This window comes from Anopheles coustani, chromosome 3 (assembly GCF_943734705.1).
Source record: "Anopheles coustani chromosome 3, idAnoCousDA_361_x.2, whole genome shotgun sequence".
NCBI classification, from domain to species: Eukaryota; Metazoa; Arthropoda; class Insecta; order Diptera; family Culicidae; genus Anopheles; species Anopheles coustani.
Genome location: NC_071288.1, coordinates 89,809,753 through 89,828,924, shown reverse-complemented (window position 1 = coordinate 89,828,924; position 19,172 = coordinate 89,809,753). Strand labels below are relative to the sequence as shown.

The 19,172-nt window shown below is 46.1% G+C and overlaps 2 protein-coding genes and 1 non-coding gene across 8 annotated transcripts; 2 read left to right on the top strand and 1 right to left on the bottom strand.

Annotated features, from left to right (window-relative positions):
- Positions 1–1,647: 1,647 nt before the first annotated feature.
- LOC131260644 (uncharacterized) lies at positions 1,648–12,333 on the bottom strand. Of its 6 annotated transcripts, none has more exons than XM_058262417.1 (5): positions 12,201–12,333; positions 9,268–9,775; positions 9,027–9,182; positions 4,230–8,057; positions 1,648–2,435 (listed from the first exon to the last, which is right to left on the bottom strand). In XM_058262417.1, exons 2-5 carry the CDS (start codon positions 9,503–9,505, stop codon positions 2,074–2,076), a joined length of 4,584 nt encoding a protein of 1,527 aa, XP_058118400.1. In that variant the 5' UTR covers positions 9,506–9,775; positions 12,201–12,333; the 3' UTR covers positions 1,648–2,073. The 6 variants fall into 6 exon arrangements, with proteins under 6 accessions (XP_058118400.1, XP_058118401.1, XP_058118398.1 ...); XM_058262418.1 differs by having other exon boundaries at positions 9,268–9,778; positions 12,228–12,332; XM_058262415.1 differs by having other exon boundaries at positions 9,268–9,778; positions 12,201–12,325.
- On the top strand, positions 3,272–3,345 carry Trnan-guu (transfer RNA asparagine (anticodon GUU)). The gene has a single exon. It is a non-coding gene; the product is annotated as a tRNA-Asn (tRNA).
- A 627-nt stretch (positions 12,334–12,960) lies between the features above and the next one.
- LOC131260335 (probable ATP-dependent RNA helicase DDX27) lies at positions 12,961–16,070 on the top strand. Its single transcript, XM_058262070.1, has 2 exons — positions 12,961–14,124; positions 14,427–16,070. Exons 1-2 carry the CDS (start codon positions 13,075–13,077, stop codon positions 15,975–15,977), a joined length of 2,601 nt encoding a protein of 866 aa, XP_058118053.1. The 5' UTR covers positions 12,961–13,074; the 3' UTR covers positions 15,978–16,070.
- The last annotated feature ends 3,102 nt before the right edge of the window (positions 16,071–19,172 follow it).

The following is a 19,172-nucleotide window of genomic DNA, read 5'->3' as shown; positions in this document are numbered from 1 at the left end:
AGATTTAATATTATAACTGTTTGGAATACTATGGAACATTGAAATGGCTGACTATTTTTCAACCAGTAACAGTAAAACGTAAACCGTAAATAGAATAATAGTTAAATAAAGAATCTCTTAAATTACTGTTTAATTTTCATGAAGTTTTATTTAGCCACGTTGTAAGTTGTCTCCGTATCGACCGATACGCAGTGCATGTACACTTTTGTTTCCAATCTTTTTTTCGCAGTAATAAGATGTATTATTAATTTATTGTAAGATTTTTTTTTCGTTCAATTTGCAAAGATTAATGTTATTTGTGTCGGCGCGCGTGCGTATGTTTAGTTTTATATTTTTACCTTTACGGTCAGTCACGACAGATTAGCTCCCGGGGTTACGTGGACATCAACTTGTCCTCCACCAGCGGTCTCGTTCCCTACACACACTCCATTCAAAAAAGTGTAAGCAAGAGTCCAATAGTTAGTTTATCCAGTATGAAACAAATTACGAGACAAATTTACATTTAATTTAAATTTCACTCTTTCTCTTTCATCTTCGCCGTACAATAGCTATCGAACATGTTAAATGGGTAATGCCTCATTATCTATTTGCTCACACTTACCACCGGTACACTGGAAGATGGATAAAATTCACTGCCTAACACAGACGATGTGTGGCAGTTCCGTTTGAACGCCATACCTCTTGCACTTGCTCAAATGATTATTTATTATCTATCGCTCCAAACGAGCTTCACACTCAACACTACCGTACGGCCGACAACTATTAGGGATACCATCTATCTCTTCAGCCTTATTTTTCCAGTAACATAGTGTTTCGCAAACATTTCAATATTTTGTAGCGTTAGATAATATTAGTTGATTCATTCATTTCCATCTTTACATTCAACTTTACACTACACTATAGGCGTATGCCCAGTTGAACGGGAGGTGTTTTTTTTCGAGAGTGAATCTGTTGCTTTCTTACAACAAATACGAATTGGATTGAACTAGGACTTTCATCTACCACACATTGCATGATTTCACTGGATCTTTTCCGCCACATACTAGGAGATAATTTATTAATACATTTTTTTTATCCTGCAACATTCCTTTGCTTTCGCTATTTTTTTTATCTTACGCATCACCTATAAATAAAAGTGTTTTGTTTTAGCGTCCTAACAACAGAATTCGATAGAAAATGTGTACTACAAAGGGTTTTAAACGAGTTTTTCAGCTTGTGTTGCACACCAACAGCGTATTTCTACATATTTTTTTGATAGTCTGTAAGAACAACTCTCACTTGGATGTAGCATAGCAAAAGGGGGAGGAATTAAGAAAATGCATTACACAATTACCATTAACTTGCAGCACACCATTGGAAGTGCTGGAGGTAGGGTTGAAAGCTGCCCAAAGTGAGATAGAGGTGGATGAAACTAAAAAAATGCTTCATACGAAGAACGAAATAGGATTGTAAGCCCTTTGGGTTTTCCATCTAACAATTGTTTGCCGCTGGGGCGTGTAAGGATATAAATGACTTTTATTTTGTTCTAACGTTTACCACCGACCAACGTCCCCAAAAGGTCCTGGTGATGAAGAGCGGGAAAAAACATTCGTTTCACATTACAACAAAGGCAACCCATCGAACGAGTGGAACGAAAAGAAGGCGATCTGTGGTCTGCGCACGTTTAATCTTGCATGCGGTTTCCGGTCGGTTCCCGATTTTCTGGTTTTTATTGCTATTTCAACTGTTATAATTACGAACTACCGATTACATGTAGCCTACAAAGTATAATTAGGAAGTTCTTATGCAGTAATAGGACAGCTGAGTAACTTAAAACAATATGTACACAAACCACCGCCGGAACATAGCCCGGCAGTCCGAATAAATCCATTTTTAGATCGTTTACATTTACAGTGTAGAGCTATGTAATGCAATTTTTTCAATTGTATTTTCAGTTTCTCGCTGAGAACTGACGGTTCCGAACGGTGTCAATCAACAACTGCAGCAATGACGCCGTTCGACAATCACACGACGGTCCCGACGATCGCGGTTTGCCGTTCGCTGATGATCCTTTGGACCCTCGACCCGCTCCGACTACCCTCGACTGTACGTCCGTACCAGCATCGTGGGCGGATGATGGTGCTGGAGATGCTGATGATGGTGATGAAGTTGGTGGTGGATCCGCGGCGGTTCTTCCATCGGATGGTAGTAGTTTTGATGGTGCGCCGGTAACCTCCGGCCACGATTTGGCTGTATCGCTACAACAGCCGGCGGTGGTGGCTGCTGCGGCGGTGGTTCTACCGGTGGTCGGCGTACCGATGGAGCGATTGGCTGAGCAATGACTCTGCCGCCGGGCAGCTGCTGCGGGTTGATGGCCACTCCATTGTCAGCGACGGGGCGAACGGCGACCGACGAGGAGGACGACGGCGCAGGACCTGTCCCTCTACTATTCCCACCTGTGTGTGCCAAAAAGGACAACAACAATAGAGCAGAAACGTTTTAATTTTGGAACCGTCTTGACGTTTTCTAAGCTCAAATTCTCCCAACTCCGGCGAAGGAAGGAACGCTCAAAATATCGTAAATTCTAAAACTTATCGTACTAAGGCCGCAACTAGCGTCGGCAGGACGATTTTCATTTTTTTCATACATAAAAATATAACTTTTTACATTCGAAACAACACAAATAATTTGTTTATGCCTACACTCTTCCTAAGGGTGTTCGTATATCTACTAATTGCTAAAAACAGTCTTTTTTTACTAAACAGTACATTCGTTTTCTCCAGCCAACGTTGCCATTGGGTATCGATCACCCTAATTTCCTATCATGTCCTATATCAGCGCTTCGGCGATGAGAGGAGTAATATCGGCGAAGGAGATGCAAATCCTTCAACAGCACACAACAGAGGGACAACAACACAGGAGCGACATTAAATCAACGAAAATGATCCTAGAAGAAGATAAATGACAAAATCGGGGAGAGAGAAAGAGAGAGAGAGACAAGAAAAAGAGAAGAAAAACGGGACAGTCGATGATGGACGGAAGGAAGGTAAAAACATTGGGTCGTCCGAAAAGCAAATTAACCGAAAGACGAAGAAGAATTCGGAGGGAGGGGTGGGCGGTAGAATGAAAAGATAGAGAAAAGAAAATTATCATAAATGGTGAGAAAAATATGCACGGTAAAGGTAAAATGCCAATAGTTTTAGTTTTAAACTAAACTTCAGTTAGGCGAGAATGTGTTAGGCAAAACCAGAATCAAACTCAAAACTGTTCCACTGTCACCCCTTACACATCGGCCTTCGTGGCGCAATCGGTTAGCGCGTTCGGCTGTTAACCGAAAGGTTGGTGGTTCGAGTCCACCCGGGGGCGAGGATCTTTTTTTTGGTGTTACAAAAACTTTTTACTCGTTGTGATGAGTTGAAGCTTTGTTACTATTACAATTATTCAAATAATTAATGTTTAAAATCTCTAAAATCATACATATTTCATTAAATAATAAACCAGATTCACCCTGTTCCCATTAGAGTATTGTCCGAATGCTATTTAGCGGTATTTTTGATCGCTCTTTTAGAAATTTCATCATTTTCGGTAAATTAGTTAACTATCTTTTCGCGTTTTTGGTTTTTTTATGCACCTCTCCACCATTCCACTAGCTCGGTGTAAAGCAACAGATCGCGCCGCAATTCTTTTAGGCCATGTTGGTTCAATTTTACGAGTTCTTTTAATAACTTTCTGGACTGTCTAGTTGGATGGAGTAGTGCATCAAAAAACCAACAATGCCAAGCAACACATCTACTTAAAAGAAGCTATTTACAAATCAGAAACATTTTCAAAAATGTCGACGTTGTTGTAAATGTCGAAAAAAGATTTCGAGCCTGATCAAAATGACCGATATTTGAATTCTAGTGTTAACAAAACGTGAACCTTCTTTTTAAGGAGTAACTAGTCGAATCTATGAAAGAAAAATCTAGATCTCAGTGTAGGAAAATTTAGTGTGGAAAATATGTTTTAAAAAAATGTTATGCTGTTCAACAACGATACTGTAACTTAACAGCTTTCAAATAACACAACCCAAATCCTAACTGCTTGTTTTTGTTTGTTTAATGTTTAGTTTATACCCATTTTTGAATACCTTACTTTCGATACGTTTGTTTTACTTTGTAACCAACACACACACACACAAACACACACACACTAAACCAAGCGGTTATGCTACAGCTAATGAGTAGAGGAACCATTAATTCGATACATACCTTTCGAATCGTTTCGCTTACGAACCGGAGCGGTCGTTTTCCGGGCGGCTGAGATTCCATTCCCACTGGAGGTCGTGGTCGTTAGCGCTTTCCGCTTCCTTCGGGTGCAGACGGGTGAGTAGTCGACGTCGCGCGTATCGTCATCGTCCTCGTCGAGGAAATCATCGTCCTCCGGAAGGGTGGGTAATCGCTCCGGGCCACTTCCACCGTTGCTCGCCGATACCGACGATGAACGCGATGAGGTGGCCGTCGTTGTTGATACACTCCCCCTGTGCGAGTTTGCCTGGCTCCAGTGCTGCGTGGCATCACTGCCATCCGCCGCCGCCGCCGCCGCCGCCTCCCTGACCGAGGCAGACTTCTCCGAACATTCTTCCTCTCGGCGGCGGCGGCCACTTTTACTGCTGCCGTGGGTGGTGGTCGTTTGGGGGAACACGTTTTCCTCGGATACTTCTTCTGCAACGACGGGGGTGGTCACCACCACTTTTCTTGGACGACCTCTCTTCCTTGCCTGCTGCACCGGCGCAACCGGCTCGTCGTGTGTGGAGGGCGCGGCGACCGATGAAGCCGCCTCCGAAACGGCCGAAGACGGAACCGAGTCTCTACTTCCAACGCCGACACCACCACCACCACCACGTGAGGACGATGCTCTACTGCCGCCACTACTGACGCTTCCGTCGCTTCCGGTCGTGGTCGTGCTGGTACTGCTTCCACCGCCACTACTACTACTAATGATGCTGCTACTGCAGGAAGCTTCGTCGTCATGGAGGGTCGATTCCAGATCGGCCACCCCCGATACCTCCAGTCCGTGCGCTGCTGCTGCCTGTGATTCACTTCTCCGCTTGTCGCGCTGGGCAGCCTTCTGCTTGCGCTGCTGATTGTAATCATTCCCTCGGTCGGTCGGTCGGATACGTTCCCGCAGCCCGGACTTGCGGCGCTTCACCAACCGATACTTAGACTCGCTGGACAGACCGCTACCGTTCAATAATGCTGGAGGCGCATCGTGCGACGAATCGTCCACGTCACCATAGTAGGCCTTACTGTTGCAATTATTGTTGTTATTGTGTTGATGCCGGACCGTGACCGTCGGCGCACCCAGCACGTGCCCATTGTGCCGTGCATTATCCCCATCGTCCTCCTCGTCGTCGTCATCGTGCACGACGTCCGCGCGGCGCTTCTTCCTCGAATGCCTACCTTCGATTGCTTTCCTTCCGAACCGCTCGACTGCAAACCCGTTTACCATCGCACCATCGTCGCCGTTGTCATGGATACCGTCGTCAATGCCTAGTGGGGATGCGTTGGATTTGCTGGATTTTCGCTTCCTTCGGCCTCCTCTCCCTTTCACCGATATTTTTCCGTTTACAGACTTTTTCTTGCTTCTACGACGGTTGGAAGAAAAAGCTTGCCGACGACGGCTCGAAGGCATTACAACTTCGCTCTCGGATGTCGTCGTGGCGGTGATACTGGTTTCCTGATCGTTGAAGTCACTGTCCTGCTGATCCTCATCCTCCTCGCCTTCCTCCTGCTCTTCCACTTCTTGCTCCTCGTCGTTGAAGAAATCACTGTCCGTATCTTCCTCCTGCTGTTTACTGGCACCTTTCGGCGCTTTCGGGCGACCCTTCGATCCCTTCCTCGACACCACCACCTCTTCCTCTTCCTCTTCCTCCTCCTCCTCCTCTTCTTCCTCCTCCACGGTGGACAGTTCATCCTCTTCCTCCTCCTCTTCCTCCGGCTGTACCTCGTAATCCGTGTCATGATAGTATTTCTGCCGTCTCAGCCTTTTCTCCGCCTCATCGTCGTCGTCATCGTCACCTTCGTCGTCATCATTATCCTTCTCTGCCTCATCTTCTCCATCTTCTTCTGCTGCTGCTTCCTCTTGCTCCATTGGTTCCTCCTCACCCTCCCCTTCTTCCGCATTTGCTTCGCCATCATCGGCCGTTTCGGCCTGAACCACCTCTTCCTTGGACCGCTTGGCCGCCGCATTGGTTGCCTCAATCTCGCGGAACAGCTGCGATTGCCGTTTGCGCAAAATGTCCATCATCGGTTTCGTGTAGCCCTTGATGTAATCCTCGCTTTCCGTGTAGTCCAGCCCACCGGAGCCGCCACCACCAGTGTGTCCTGCGCCACTGTAGCGCATCTTTCGCTCGAGCTCCTGGATGGCGTATGTCGGACGCCCGGTGTACCGTATGACCGTTTCCTCCATCTGTTCCGCCCGCTCGTACTCCTTCTCGACGCGCTCGCGCGCAATCTGATCGGCGTCGGTGGCGAAAATTTCCTCGCACGAAATCTTTTTCTCCCGCTTCCGTGCGCCGATGGCGTTCGATGAGCCGAGGGCGGCCGCGGCGTGTCCACCATCTCCCGCCGCACCGTGAGAGCTCGCAACTCCCGTCGTCGCTTCGGAACCATTGCCTCCTCCCGCCAGCGCGTTGCGACCGTTGACGTGTCGCCGCTTAGAGCGCAGGTTTTTCGGTGACGTTGCCTTACTGTGCAGGGTACTCTCGCGGTACGGGAACAGGGCGCCGAGCTTCATGAGCGACTTGACGTGGTTGATTTTGTTCGTTATCTCCGCCTCGTCCTGCGCCGTCAGCGGTTCGCTCTGCCGCTCGATCGCTTCCACGTCCAGCCGCAGCGGATGATTGCTGCGTCCACCGCCGACCGGGCAGCCTAACCGTTTCAGCTCCTTGAGAAACAGCGCGCGGCAGTGCTGGTAGTCGGGCCGCTCGTCGTAGGTGAGCTGACCGACGTACGCCAGAAAGTCGCCCAGGTAGGCCGGACACTCGTCGCCGTAGATGAGCCTCAGCATCTCACGCACGTCCGTCATGAAGTACTCCTTCATCCGGTGCACCTGCTCCGGCTGGTTGAGAAGCTTCTCGTCCTTCCACGGCAGAAAGCCGCGACTCCAGTACACCAGGTTGTACCCGAGACACTCCAGGTCGCTGCGACGCGCGTGCGCTCCCATGTGCGCGTCGCGCGACGTAAACTCGAGCGTTCCGTCGTGCGCCCGCCGCTGATCCATGCAGAACGGCCGATGCTGCCCGGTTGAGTCCATAAACTTGGACGCGAGCCCGAAATCGATCAGATGTATCCGCTCCTCGGGCGCTCCCAACGGCTTCTTCTGTTCGATGACCTGCTGCTGCTTCAGATGCAGTTCGTTCCGGTGTGCTTCCAAGGTGGCCGCGCGTAGCTCGTCGTAACCGCTTCGGCGAGGAGAAATAGAACAGCTAAACGACGCATCGTTGTTCTTTTTGCGGCCCCGCTTCCGATGGCCCGTGGTCGATGACTTTTTCCCACCACCATCCTCATCGCTCAGATCGCGATACGTTACCGTCTTTAGGGGGCGTAGATTGCGCGAACGACCACCACCCATTTCCTGCTCCTGGTGCTGATACAGACCATTTTCAACTAAATGACCTCCGAATGATGCTTCGTCAAGCGCTTTCTTGCCACCTCGGCCGACCGCCTTTGCTCCCCCATTTGCCAGTGTTGTTCCGTTGTTCGGCGAACGCTGCTGACAAACCGTAGCACCGTTTCGGCCGTTCGTATGCGACGTCTTTGCCATCACCCCCTCTCCGTTCTCCACCTTGCCGATCATGAGATTTTCTGCCTTGATGTCCGAATGCACGTAGCCCTGATCGTGCAGGTGCTCCAGCACGTCCAGTATCTGGCAAGCGACCACCGGAATGCTCTTCGGATTGACGCGCTTGTTTTTTATTAGCGAATGCAGATCGCGCTCGTAGCGCTTCAGGATGAGAAAACGGTACCGTTCGTTCTTGAACATGTGCGAACCGGACGCAATGTATTCCGGCATGCCTGGCGGGATGTGGCAGGTTTCTGCAATACGAAAAAAAAAATCAACATTTTAAAACATTGTAAAATAAAAAATATTAGTTTTAAAATAGAAAGTTAAATGATTTTTTTTTTAATTCTAGAAAAAAACCTCAATTGGCATACGACTTTCCGATGAAATTATACGATTTAATTTTAATGTTAACGATAACGATATTGGTTTTATCGTACGACGATTTCGTTTTTCAAATCCATACAATATCGATTAAAATATCGCAACAACTTCTTTCTCTAACGCATTCAACAGCTTGATATTTATCATCTAAAATTTTTAATGTGCGAAATTTGGAACCCAGGGAAAAAAATAAAACATTAAGAAAGCGTAAAAAATAGATAAAACTAGTTTGCACATAGCAATTGTATCAGTGTTTTATAGTCATAATAGAAACAAAACCACACCGCACCAGATGACCGACTGTTTTCAAACAAAATTATCCGCGTGTCAGTGTGTGCGTGTGCAGTCCGTATTTAAACTGCTCGAAGTAACTGCTCGAGCGTTATGCTCCTTTGCACAACCGGCACATCGGCTGCTCGATAGCAAAACTGTCTGTTTACAAACAGCTGTTTCACTTGACATTTTCGTATGCACTCCTCCATAGAAGGCTGTGTGGTTATGCCGCATATTTTGTTTACTTCATTGCCGGATGGACATTAATAGATTAATACAAAAATTTCCAGAATTTCAGAATGAAACGATTTGTTGTTTCTGGGCTCTGGGCAGAATGGAACGACCGAAGCGTAAACAAACGAACGAAGTTGGACCTGCGCAGCAATTTGATACCGAAAACACAACCTTCAAAAGAGGAAAAAAGGTAGAAAGTAATTCAAATACGCGTCAGGGTCTGCTGTGTTTGTCTAACTAGCGCGTTTAAAACAAATGCAACCTTATCTCATTTGTAACACATTCCACCAGAAAGGGTACTTTCGGGTAGTCTTTTATCTTTCCAAACTAACCTGAACGTTTGGCGGTGTTGAGCAGGCAGTGTATCTCGACAAACAGTGGCCCGTTGGAGTGTGGCTCGATTTTGACCACGTACTTCGCATTCTCGCTCGTAACCGGCGTATCGATGTCATCCGAGGCGAGGAATATTTCACCGAAGCTTCCTTTGCCTGCGGGGAATGAGGAAGAGGAGTAAATCATTTGAACATCAAACCACCAAAGAGTGGTATCGAGATTGGTAGTAACGAATCCTACCAATCGGTTTGCCGATGCGCCACTGCTTGAGTGTCAGATCCATCAGCTTGGTGCCATCGACGAACTCCTTGCTGAGCGTAAACTCGCAAGCACTGTCGTTGGCAGGCGACGTCGGCGGCACCGTCGATGGTGTAGTTGTGGCGGCCGCCGGGGCATGCTTCATGCGCTTTGGTGGCGTTTCAAACTGCTGCAATCGATCAGCGTCCACGATGGCGGCCGCGGCATTTCGTTTGCCCATTTTCGAAATCCCTTTTCGTTGATGCCGTTGTTCACGCAACACGTTCGATGACCGCCAACGAGCCCACAGTAGATGTCGGGCGCAGCAGGGCCACAGGGAGGGGGATTTCAGTTCACTGTTGACACCATAAACAATACGCGATCGCGCGCACGCGTTGTATAATATTCACCCGCACATGCATTCATTCATTCACTGCTGCTGTGAGCTCTGTTTCGATGCATTTCCTTAGTGGTATTTTTTTACTTTTCAATTGCACAGATTCACTTTAAACTGCTGAAACATTTTAAGAGCTTGGTTAGTTTAACTTGAAGGCATAAGGTAAGATAAAAGGTCTACAAACGCAACTATTACGACGCTTGTGCACAAATAACAGAATTCAACTGTCAGGTGATAACTCCGGCGTGAAACGTCATATTCCAACATGACTGGTTTGCTTGATGCTTTTTTTACTCCCGAAAGTTCAGCCTATTCAAAAGATGACTCTCACGACGGTAATAATTCTCACAAACATTCGACAAAATCTCAGTGCCGCCACTTCACACCGATCTAGAAGGAAAAACCAGACGACCAGCAACAAAAAAAAACTGCAGGTTCCGAGCGTTCTCTTGCTGTTGCTTTTGACCCTTTTCCGTTCTTTCTCGTCTTGCTTTGCTGCTTCCTTTATCACTGACTCCGATTGCTTCCTTCGACACACCACTTATGAGACTGCGACGCTGATCACAGAGTGGATTTAATTTGCCTTTGTTGAATGTCTTCGGTCCGGAAGCAGACTAGATGCTCGGAACCATTTGTTCCAGTCAAATTCGTTATGTTTTGAACACACTTTTCACTTTCTTTTTAGTATTATTCGGTACAGTCTATGTGTAATAAAGTAAGCAGCGGCTCGTGTGTTTTGTATGTTATGCCCTTTCCCTTTCCCTCCTTAGCCGGCTTATACATGAAAGAATGAGAGCGACGCACGGAAAAGTGACAGTTGATTGCCCTAAGACAACGCACACCATTGCATATGTTTGATTATTTCTACCAAGTTTGTTCAGAAAGTGGTTTTTGATTTGATACCAACTAATTTCTACATTATCAAGATTCTAGCTCAATTTAACGGACGGTAAAGAACATCTAACGACACTCTCTGAATGTGGTCTTAATCGTTCTAAGAATTATGTACCTTATGTGCTAAAACGCTTCAGATATACGTTAGCTTTATTTTTACTTTATGCAGTTATACAGCTACAATTAGATAAATGAGCAAATACATTGCAATATTTGTTTGTAAACATTTTCTGATCAAAGTGTCATACGAATGGCGGAGCAGGAAATATAAAGATTCGATTTCTCTCTCTCTCTCTCTCTCTTCCACAGCACTAAACTAACATAACTTTAACTAACTGTCAAATCGACAAACCACTCAACATTTTAACAGAATCTGCTAAACGAGAAAAAACTGCCAAACGATTCCCGTGGAACAAATGAAATAGTGTAAAAATAAAAACTGATCGAGTTTTTCGGCATCAGGCGCTTTTGTGATTCATTTCTTTTTCTTGTGTGAGGTTTGCTCATTTCCTCTTGGACACAAAATCGCTGGTACTGTACTCGGCGCGTTGCCTTTATCCACCATGATCAAGACACCAACCAAAACGCGACCGAACAAGAAATTCGAATCTTTCGAGAGAAGTCGGAGCGGCTTCGCTACACAAAAGCAACACAGCAGGACTCGCGCACGCACACGCCGCAAGGTACCGAACCAACGACGTTACAGCATTGCGCTCCCATGTGTGTGTGTGTGTGTGTGTGTGTGCGTACGTGCTGCCCGAGCTAGGGGTATATAGATTGAATGCAAAATCGATGGCACCAGAGGGAAATGGAGTATCGAAAACACATTTCTTTCACCACTGCAATTCACTTTCCACTGCACATTATATTTCAATGTGAGCCTGTTGACATTGCCTACACTATGTGACACAATTTGTACTGTTTAATCACCATTTTCCCGTCTAAAAACACACAAAATTGAAGAGCTGCGTTCGCCACCCTTCGAGAAGCAACTCTGCTTGACGAGTGTAGTTGTAATTTCTCTTTTAATTCAACACACTCACACTACTGCTGATTTGCTCAGAGAGCTACTAGGTTGTCAGTTACAGTTCCCTTCACTGTAATCTGCTTAGCTGCTTTTTCCGTTGAACTGTGAAGAGAGTAACTGCTGCTTCTGCTGCTGCTGCTGCTGCTGCTTTTGTTGTTGTTCTCGCGTTTCCTTCTCGTGCATTCAGCACTTTGCCGTTCTGTCATCCCTCACCTCAAGAAGCCCACAATGGATTAATCATTTTTCATGCCACAAAAACAGGCAGCGCTCTTGAAATGCATGAATTGATGCACTTTTCACATTAAGAACGATAGGGAACAAACAAAGATACCGCATTCACAATACTTCCGGCACCTGCATGCAAACCCAAGCCTGGAACGAACGTCCATGACGGGAAGGACACATCACGATCGAGAACACAACTTTAACACATACTGGCCATCAAAGTAGCTTTTACAGGGCTTTGGAAAACTTGACGCATCATCTTTTCCTGCTCGCAGCAGCCCATTTCCAGTGCTTATTCACCCGTCCCATAATATCACCCTTTCCTACTGTTGTCAGCTGGCCCGAATGAAGAATTCAGACCAACTACACTTCGAGGCGAACTTCGTGCCTTACCATAGCGCTAAACTCAAGCACATTTACTTCACAGTCACCTCGTATTTATGGATTTCAGAATACGGGAAACCCCAAATCTCTACGCGTTTAACTCGTAATTGGAGAATGATGGCAAAAAGGCATCCGTAACATCAAGTATCACTTGTTTCCTCACACGCTCACTGCTCAACGCACCAAGGTCCGTGGACGCAAGGTCGGATCAAAAGTGTTACTTGATACCGTTACCGTAACGGTTGTGATGGAATCGTTGTCAAAACTGTACAAGAGGTTGGTTTCGAAGCCACATTTGAACCGAGTTGAGTTTCGATCATTTGTTGCAACCATTACTTTGCGCAGACCGACTAAGAAATAAAAAACAGATTTTTTTCCAAAAGGTTCATCATAAAACGCAATCGAAATATGCCGGTGAATTGACATTTTGACAACCGGTTTTTACAGCCGATTTTTGCTTTCTTCGTCTGTCGTTACTACCACGGTATGTGTAGAAATAAGGTCCGTTTATAAAAAAAATGATAACAAACGAAATTAGTTTAGTTTTGCAAATACTACTCTCATATAGCATTTAATTTTCCTGAAGATGCTACATTAAAAAGCAAGTGGCTTCATGTATGACTAGAGCGAAGCCATCAATGGCATAACTTCTACAAATCAAATTGAACATGACTGCCATGGAAATGCTATTACCTCACTTATATTATACCACACCTTGGTGAGGCCGGCTATTTTAGAAAACTCGATCATTTTGACAGCTATCCACACGGAATGAATTTTGTAAACACACGTGCGTTTGGCATTCATTAAAATCTCGTTTTTGTAGGGTTTATATTTCACACCGTGCTGTTCTATCGTGGCGTTAGCAGGAAAACTTAGCAAAATGAAGAAAGATAAAAAACAGAAAACGCTTGCCAAGCAGGCAAAAGAGGCCGCCACAACGAATGGTAAAGCCCTGGGCGAAGAGGACGTGATCAAGGCGAGCTGCGATCTGGACCTCATCAAAACGATCAACGAGAACGACGAGGTGGAAGATTTCTCCGAGGAGTCCGACGCGGAGGTCGAGTATCAGCCGACGAAGATAAAGAATCAGAAGAAAGGGGATTTCGATGCCGACTTCCAGTTTGTGTCGTCGATAAAGGAGTATAACCACGACACGTGGGACGACCTGATGCGGTTCGTGAAACGCAAGAATCGTGGCAAAGTGGACGACAAGATTGCCGACGTGATAAAGAACCGCACCAAGGAGGATGCGGAGGTGCTGGGCAAGGATGAGGACGAGGCTGAACGGACGTTCAATCAGGAGGTCGATCTGTCCGACGATGAGCTGAAGCACGATTACATGAAGGTGAAGGAGCGCAAGGGCAAGAAGCGCCAGCAACAAAATGGGACCGCTCCAGCGACGACGGTCGAAGTGAAGGAAGAAACGGAAGACGGTGTAGCCGACTACTTCGAGGAGATGGAAGACGCGAACCAGCAGATACAGTCGTTCTACCAGATGGACCTGTCGCGCCCATTGATGAAAGCGATCGGTGCCCTGGGCTACATCTACCCGACGCCAATCCAGGCGTCCACCATTCCGATCGCACTGATGGGCCGTGATATTTGCGGTTGCGCCGCGACCGGTACGGGCAAAACGGCCGCCTACATGTTGCCGACGGTGGAGCGTTTGCTGTACAAGCCGAACGCGGCCCAGGCTGTGACGCGCGTGCTGGTGCTGGTGCCGACGCGAGAGCTCGGTGCACAGGTTTACCAGGTAGCTAAACAGCTGACGCAGTTCACCAACGTGGAGGTGGGCATCGCGATCGGTGGATTGGACGTGAAGGCACAAGAGACAGTGCTGCGGTCAAACCCGGACATTGTCATCGCAACACCGGGTCGGTTGATCGATCACATTAAAAATACGCCTAGCTTCACGCTGGATTCGATTGAGGTAAGTTTTATCCCAGTTGAGGATCGCACCGTACCGGAATTTCTCGACTATTGTAGACGACACAAAATCGAGAGATAACTAATATTCACTGTTTTATAGCAAATCCCTTAAATGATGAAATATATTTCCTTGCGCTCTGAAAAACTGCTTCGCAGTTGAATGACGAATTCGGGTGTAATGAAAAAATGAACGCCGAGCGATCATTTTGTTTACTTCTGATTGTCATGGAAGCATGGAGTTTAACAAACAATTCCGCATGCAATTCATTAATCCCGGAATGTTTTGCTCAACTGCTATTTCAGATCCTGATTCTCGATGAAGCGGATCGTATGCTGGACGAGTACTTTGCCGAGCAGATGAAGGAAATCATTCGCAGCTGTTCGGCCACCCGACAGACGATGCTCTTCTCCGCCACGATGACGGAGGAGGTGAAGGACCTGGCGGCGGTGTCGCTCAAGAAGCCAGTGAAAATCTTCGTCAACAACAACCAGACGGTGGCGTTCAACCTGCGCCAGGAGTTTATCCGTGTGCGCGAAGGCCGTGAAGCGGATCGCGAGCCCATTCTGGCGGCCCTCGTGTGCCGTACCTTCCACGATCACTGCATGGTGTTCGTGCAGACGAAGCGTACCGCCCATCGATTGCGTATCCTGCTCGGGCTGCTGGGGGTACAGGCGGGCGAGCTGCACGGTGACTTGACGCAGGCCCAGCGTCTCGAGTCGCTGAAGCAGTTCAAGGACGAACAGATCGATATCCTGGTAGCGACCGATGTGGCGGCCCGTGGTTTAGATATCAGCGGCGTAAAGACGGTGATCAACTTCGTTATGCCGCCGACTTTGGAGCACTACATCCATCGCGTCGGTCGTACGGCCCGTGCGGGGAAGGCGGGTGTGTCGGTGTCGCTTGCCGGCGAGGCTGAGCGTAGGATCGTGAAAGACATCATCAAAAACGCGACGAACCCGGTCAAGAACCGTATCATTCCGGCCGAAATTATCGAAAAGTACCGGCGCAAGGTGGCCACGCTGGAGCCGGAAATCGACAAGGTGCTCGCGGAGGAACGGGCGGAAAAGATTCTGCGCCAGACGGAGCAGCAGCTGACCAGCGCCGAGCGCAAGCTGAAGGGCCTGCAGGGGACGAATACCCCGAACGCACCGCCCCGCGAGTGGTTCCAGTCGAGTCGTGAGCGTCGCGATGAGAAGGACCGGCTAGCCGGCGACGAGGCCCTAGCGAAGAGGAAAGAGGCCCGTCTGGAGGCCGCCAAAAAGCGCAAACGACGCAACGGTGACGACGATGATGATTTCGATCCCGTCGAGTACCATAGGCAGAAGATGTTGAAGCTCAAATCGGGCGAAGGCGCGGGGAAAACGAAAAAGCCGGGACACGCCAACGCCTCCGATAACAAACACCCGAATGTGCTGGCCAAGCAGCGCGCTCTCGAGGAACTGCGCAAGGTGTCGATGGTGCAGGCTAAGCTGGCGAAGATTCGTAATCGGCCGGCGCGTCTTACGGCCACCGCTGAGGATGTCGACGAGCGCACGACGTCGAACAACTCTGGCGGCCGCCAAAAGAGACAGAAGAAGACCACTCGCTTCGAGCGCGATCTGACCGATGTGCGGAACAAGAACGTGAAAAAGCTGCGGTACGACGCGTCCAAGAAGCAGAAGATGGACAAGCTGGACAAGCGCAAGTTGAGTGGAATGAAGGTAAGCACGGAGAAGATCCGCAATAAGCAGGGCCTGAATAAGTTCAACAAGGGCAAAGTGTTCGGTCAGAGGGGTGTGAAGCCAAAGGCGGGGGCCGGTGAGAAGACAGCAGGTCGTGGTGGGAAAAAGGGAGGTGGCGGAAAAAGGAAGTAAACTCAACTGAGCGTGCACGACGGAAGGAGGGAGGGAAAGTAAGTTTGTTTGAGAAAGAGTAAATAATAAAATTTATGTATAATATCTACACTACGCAACATACAATTTTGTTTAATATTTTTGTGTATATTTCGTTTTACTGAACTAATATATCGAGTCGATTTTACTGGAAAAGAAAGACTCAGGTAAGATTGTAAACGTGTTCGCTGTTTAGATGGTTGTTTGAAACAAGCTGGATATTTGCCCAGAGGAGCTCTTAAATGATGCTCCTGTGCTTATCAAAGAATCAATTCGTTGACAAAATTACCTTTGTGTGATAAAGATGTAACAAAGACTTAGGCGCATAGCACAGACTACGATCGAATCCAATTCGTTCGAACGGAATTCTATTCTTCTTCATTCTTTAACCCATTTGTATCGTTCTGTGTTGTAACATACATTTTTTCGAACGAAATTTGCTTCTAGTAGTCTAAAATGAGATGTTTAGCCAACATTGAAATGCACGCAAAAAAGGCGAAATTCAAACTTATCACATATAGTGAGCAAGGATAAGGCTTAAGAAAATGTTCCTAAGGATTATAATAGCAAGTAATTATAATAGTTTAGAATGATAATATCATCTTTGCCATCATCAGTAAACAAAATGTTTTATAACAAAGTATGAAAAATGATATACAACAATAAGTAATAGAAGATGTCCAAGATCCTGGAGTGAGTAAAGCCCGGTCCACTCGTTCCGATTTCTCCAATGCATTACCCGAAACGTTACAGGTAAAACGTTGGGTGGAGGACAGGAGCCTGGCGCGAGAACTGCACGGTTGCAGGGCTATTTGAAGAAAATTGCTTGATGGAATTTGAAGAAAAATTGAAAACTGCGCAAACGCATCGCAACTGCGATGCCTCTTAGGGAATTCCCCAAAACCGCGACTGACCACTCCACGCAGTGGTATGTTGTGTGCATCAATGCGCAGCATCACGACGGGCGCGCAGTTCATCTCTACTGCTGACCGAGACAAGTTGATATCGCCTCAGAACATTGGGACGTTTCGAAAACCGTAAATATCTTATCATAAATCCAAGCACATACGAACCAAACGATGGGTCTAACCGAGACTGAAATAATCGAGATAGTGAGTGTTTCTAGTGTTTGAATATTTGTTGTGCATCGAAATATTAAAATCTTTGTTTCTGTTAAATCTTTGAATGGTTTCTTCCGTGTAGGTCAAGAATGACCTTAAAAATCTACCAGACCGAGAGAGAAGAAAGCTACTGAATGGTATCCCCAAACCGGAAGATTTTGTTGCCAATGAATCTCTTGTGGCGATGTTGAAAAAGGTGTTTGATAAAAGTGAAAATGTCGTGCAGGATGTGGATGATTTGCAGATGGTTATGCGGATGGAAGCTAGTAAAGAAGTTGACGAAGATGAGCGGGCCAATCTTTTCAAGCGGATTAATGAAGAAGGTGCTTGGCAAAGCGCGTCCGATGGAGAACGTAGAACCCAAGTCTTGGAGAAAATCAAACTAGCGTTGACTCAAAACCTTACTGGTAATGAAGATTACAATCGATTTAAAAACATTGTTGAGAACGAGGTAGTTGCGATGTATGCTGTTGAGAAAGAGGTAGTTGAATGCTTTTGCGTCCGATGGCTAAAGTTTTGTTGTTATGAAAGATGTAGTTGCTTTAAATAGGCTGTTAGGCACCTCATGGTCTTTCTAATGCAGCTATTTTATAATGTGCGAGCAAAAACTTAATAAAACCAAAATTGTTCACTGCTAGATGACTCAGCTGAAAAAATTGACAATCGAATTGATAGAAGATGACACGATGATTATTTTGTTATATTTTGTAAAATTAAATCTTAATTAAAAATTGCAACGGCTTTCTTTTGCCCCAAAAAAAAAAATGTGCACAAACCGAACACTCGTGCATCGATTCATTCCACAACCATGATTCATTGACCACATGAACCCCGAAATCCATTACATGTAGGTGTGTAAAGCTTTATTTCTCTGCGACGGCATAAACCGGGTGAGGAGCTAAAATAAGAATGATGGAATCGAATTCCGATGCCGCACTCTATGGAGGAGCGTCCTCATCCATCGAGATCAGATGGATGCTGCAAATGCACAGCTTTCGCGCCAGCTCATGCAGTTTTCTTGCCCACACTCAACGTTTTACCGTCAACGTTTTGAACTGCGCAGGTAAAGTGATGAAGCGCTGGAGGATGAGAAAGGCAATGAAAAGTTATGTTCTAGGTTGAAGATGATACATTTATCTTTTATCAGGTGTTTCGAAGCGAACTATTCGGACAAATGGAGAAACCAATAGCCGTTAGACCATCAAAAATGCGATCGTGGAAGATTTTTTAAGACAGGGCTTCAAGAGAGATATTTATAATTCACTCAATCCAAGTTCTCCCGGGTATGGATGTGTACTTTCGGTTCAGTTTCTTTTTAGAATAATCGAATAATTTGACATCATGTTTTCACATCATAGTTATGACTTTATTCTCGTACGACAGTATAAGATATCAACCTTTCGCAAACGATATGATTTGCATGACAACTATGTTATAGAAAAAACAACTTCAAACGGGAATACATTGTATGTTTTTTACTGCTTTCTTATCTTTAATTCTTTTTTTTTGTCTCTCTTCACTTACAGTCTCTTTACAAGCTATTACCTGAATTTGATTATTTTGTTTCATTGTATCGTCCAGCACTAGAATCTTTTGCTCTCTTCCCCCATTGTAGCATGAGTTTTATGTGTTCTAGGTTTTTTTTTATCTAGTTCCATTTCCTACAATCTATTTGCCGGCGGGTGCGGACTGGGAAAGGAAACAAAAGTACGCGCCGTGCGAATATCCTTTGGTACATTCTTATCATGCACACAAAACAAATCAAAACCAGATCATTCTGTCCTCCTCGCCAACAACGACTTCTCGCACACACATACAGTAACATTCACAGGGTTTACTTACTAAAATGAGGAGCGAACGGAGCGATTGAAATAATAGAAAAGAAACACTTTCTTACCGAAAACAATTAAAAAAAGATATATAAAACAAGCTAAAATTATTTACCATTAGAATAAATTGCAAAATCCGACACATAACTTAGAACTCCTTAAGTGAGAGAAAAAAAGGCACAAGGAAGTTATTTGATGCAAGTCGGAGCAGGCAACAGAACATGCCA

What these genes read in the sequence shown, in the direction of transcription:
- LOC131260335 (XM_058262070.1), top strand. Translation starts at nt 13,075, where the DNA reads ATGAAGAAAGATAAAAAACAGAAAACGCTTGCCAAGCAGGCAAAAGAG. An exon ending in TCACGCTGGATTCGATTGAG is followed by an intron (nt 14,125 to 14,426) that starts GTAAGTTTTATC and finishes CTGCTATTTCAG; the next exon opens with ATCCTGATTCTCGATGAAGC.
- LOC131260644 (XM_058262417.1), bottom strand. Translation starts at nt 9,505, where the DNA reads ATGGGCAAACGAAATGCCGCGGCCGCCATCGTGGACGCTGATCGATTG. An exon ending in CAACACCGCCAAACGTTCAG is followed by an intron (nt 8,058 to 9,026) that starts GTTAGTTTGGAA and finishes TTCGTATTGCAG; the next exon opens with AAACCTGCCACATCCCGCCA. An exon ending in TAAGCGAAACGATTCGAAAG is followed by an intron (nt 2,436 to 4,229) that starts GTATGTATCGAA and finishes TGGCACACACAG; the next exon opens with GTGGGAATAGTAGAGGGACA.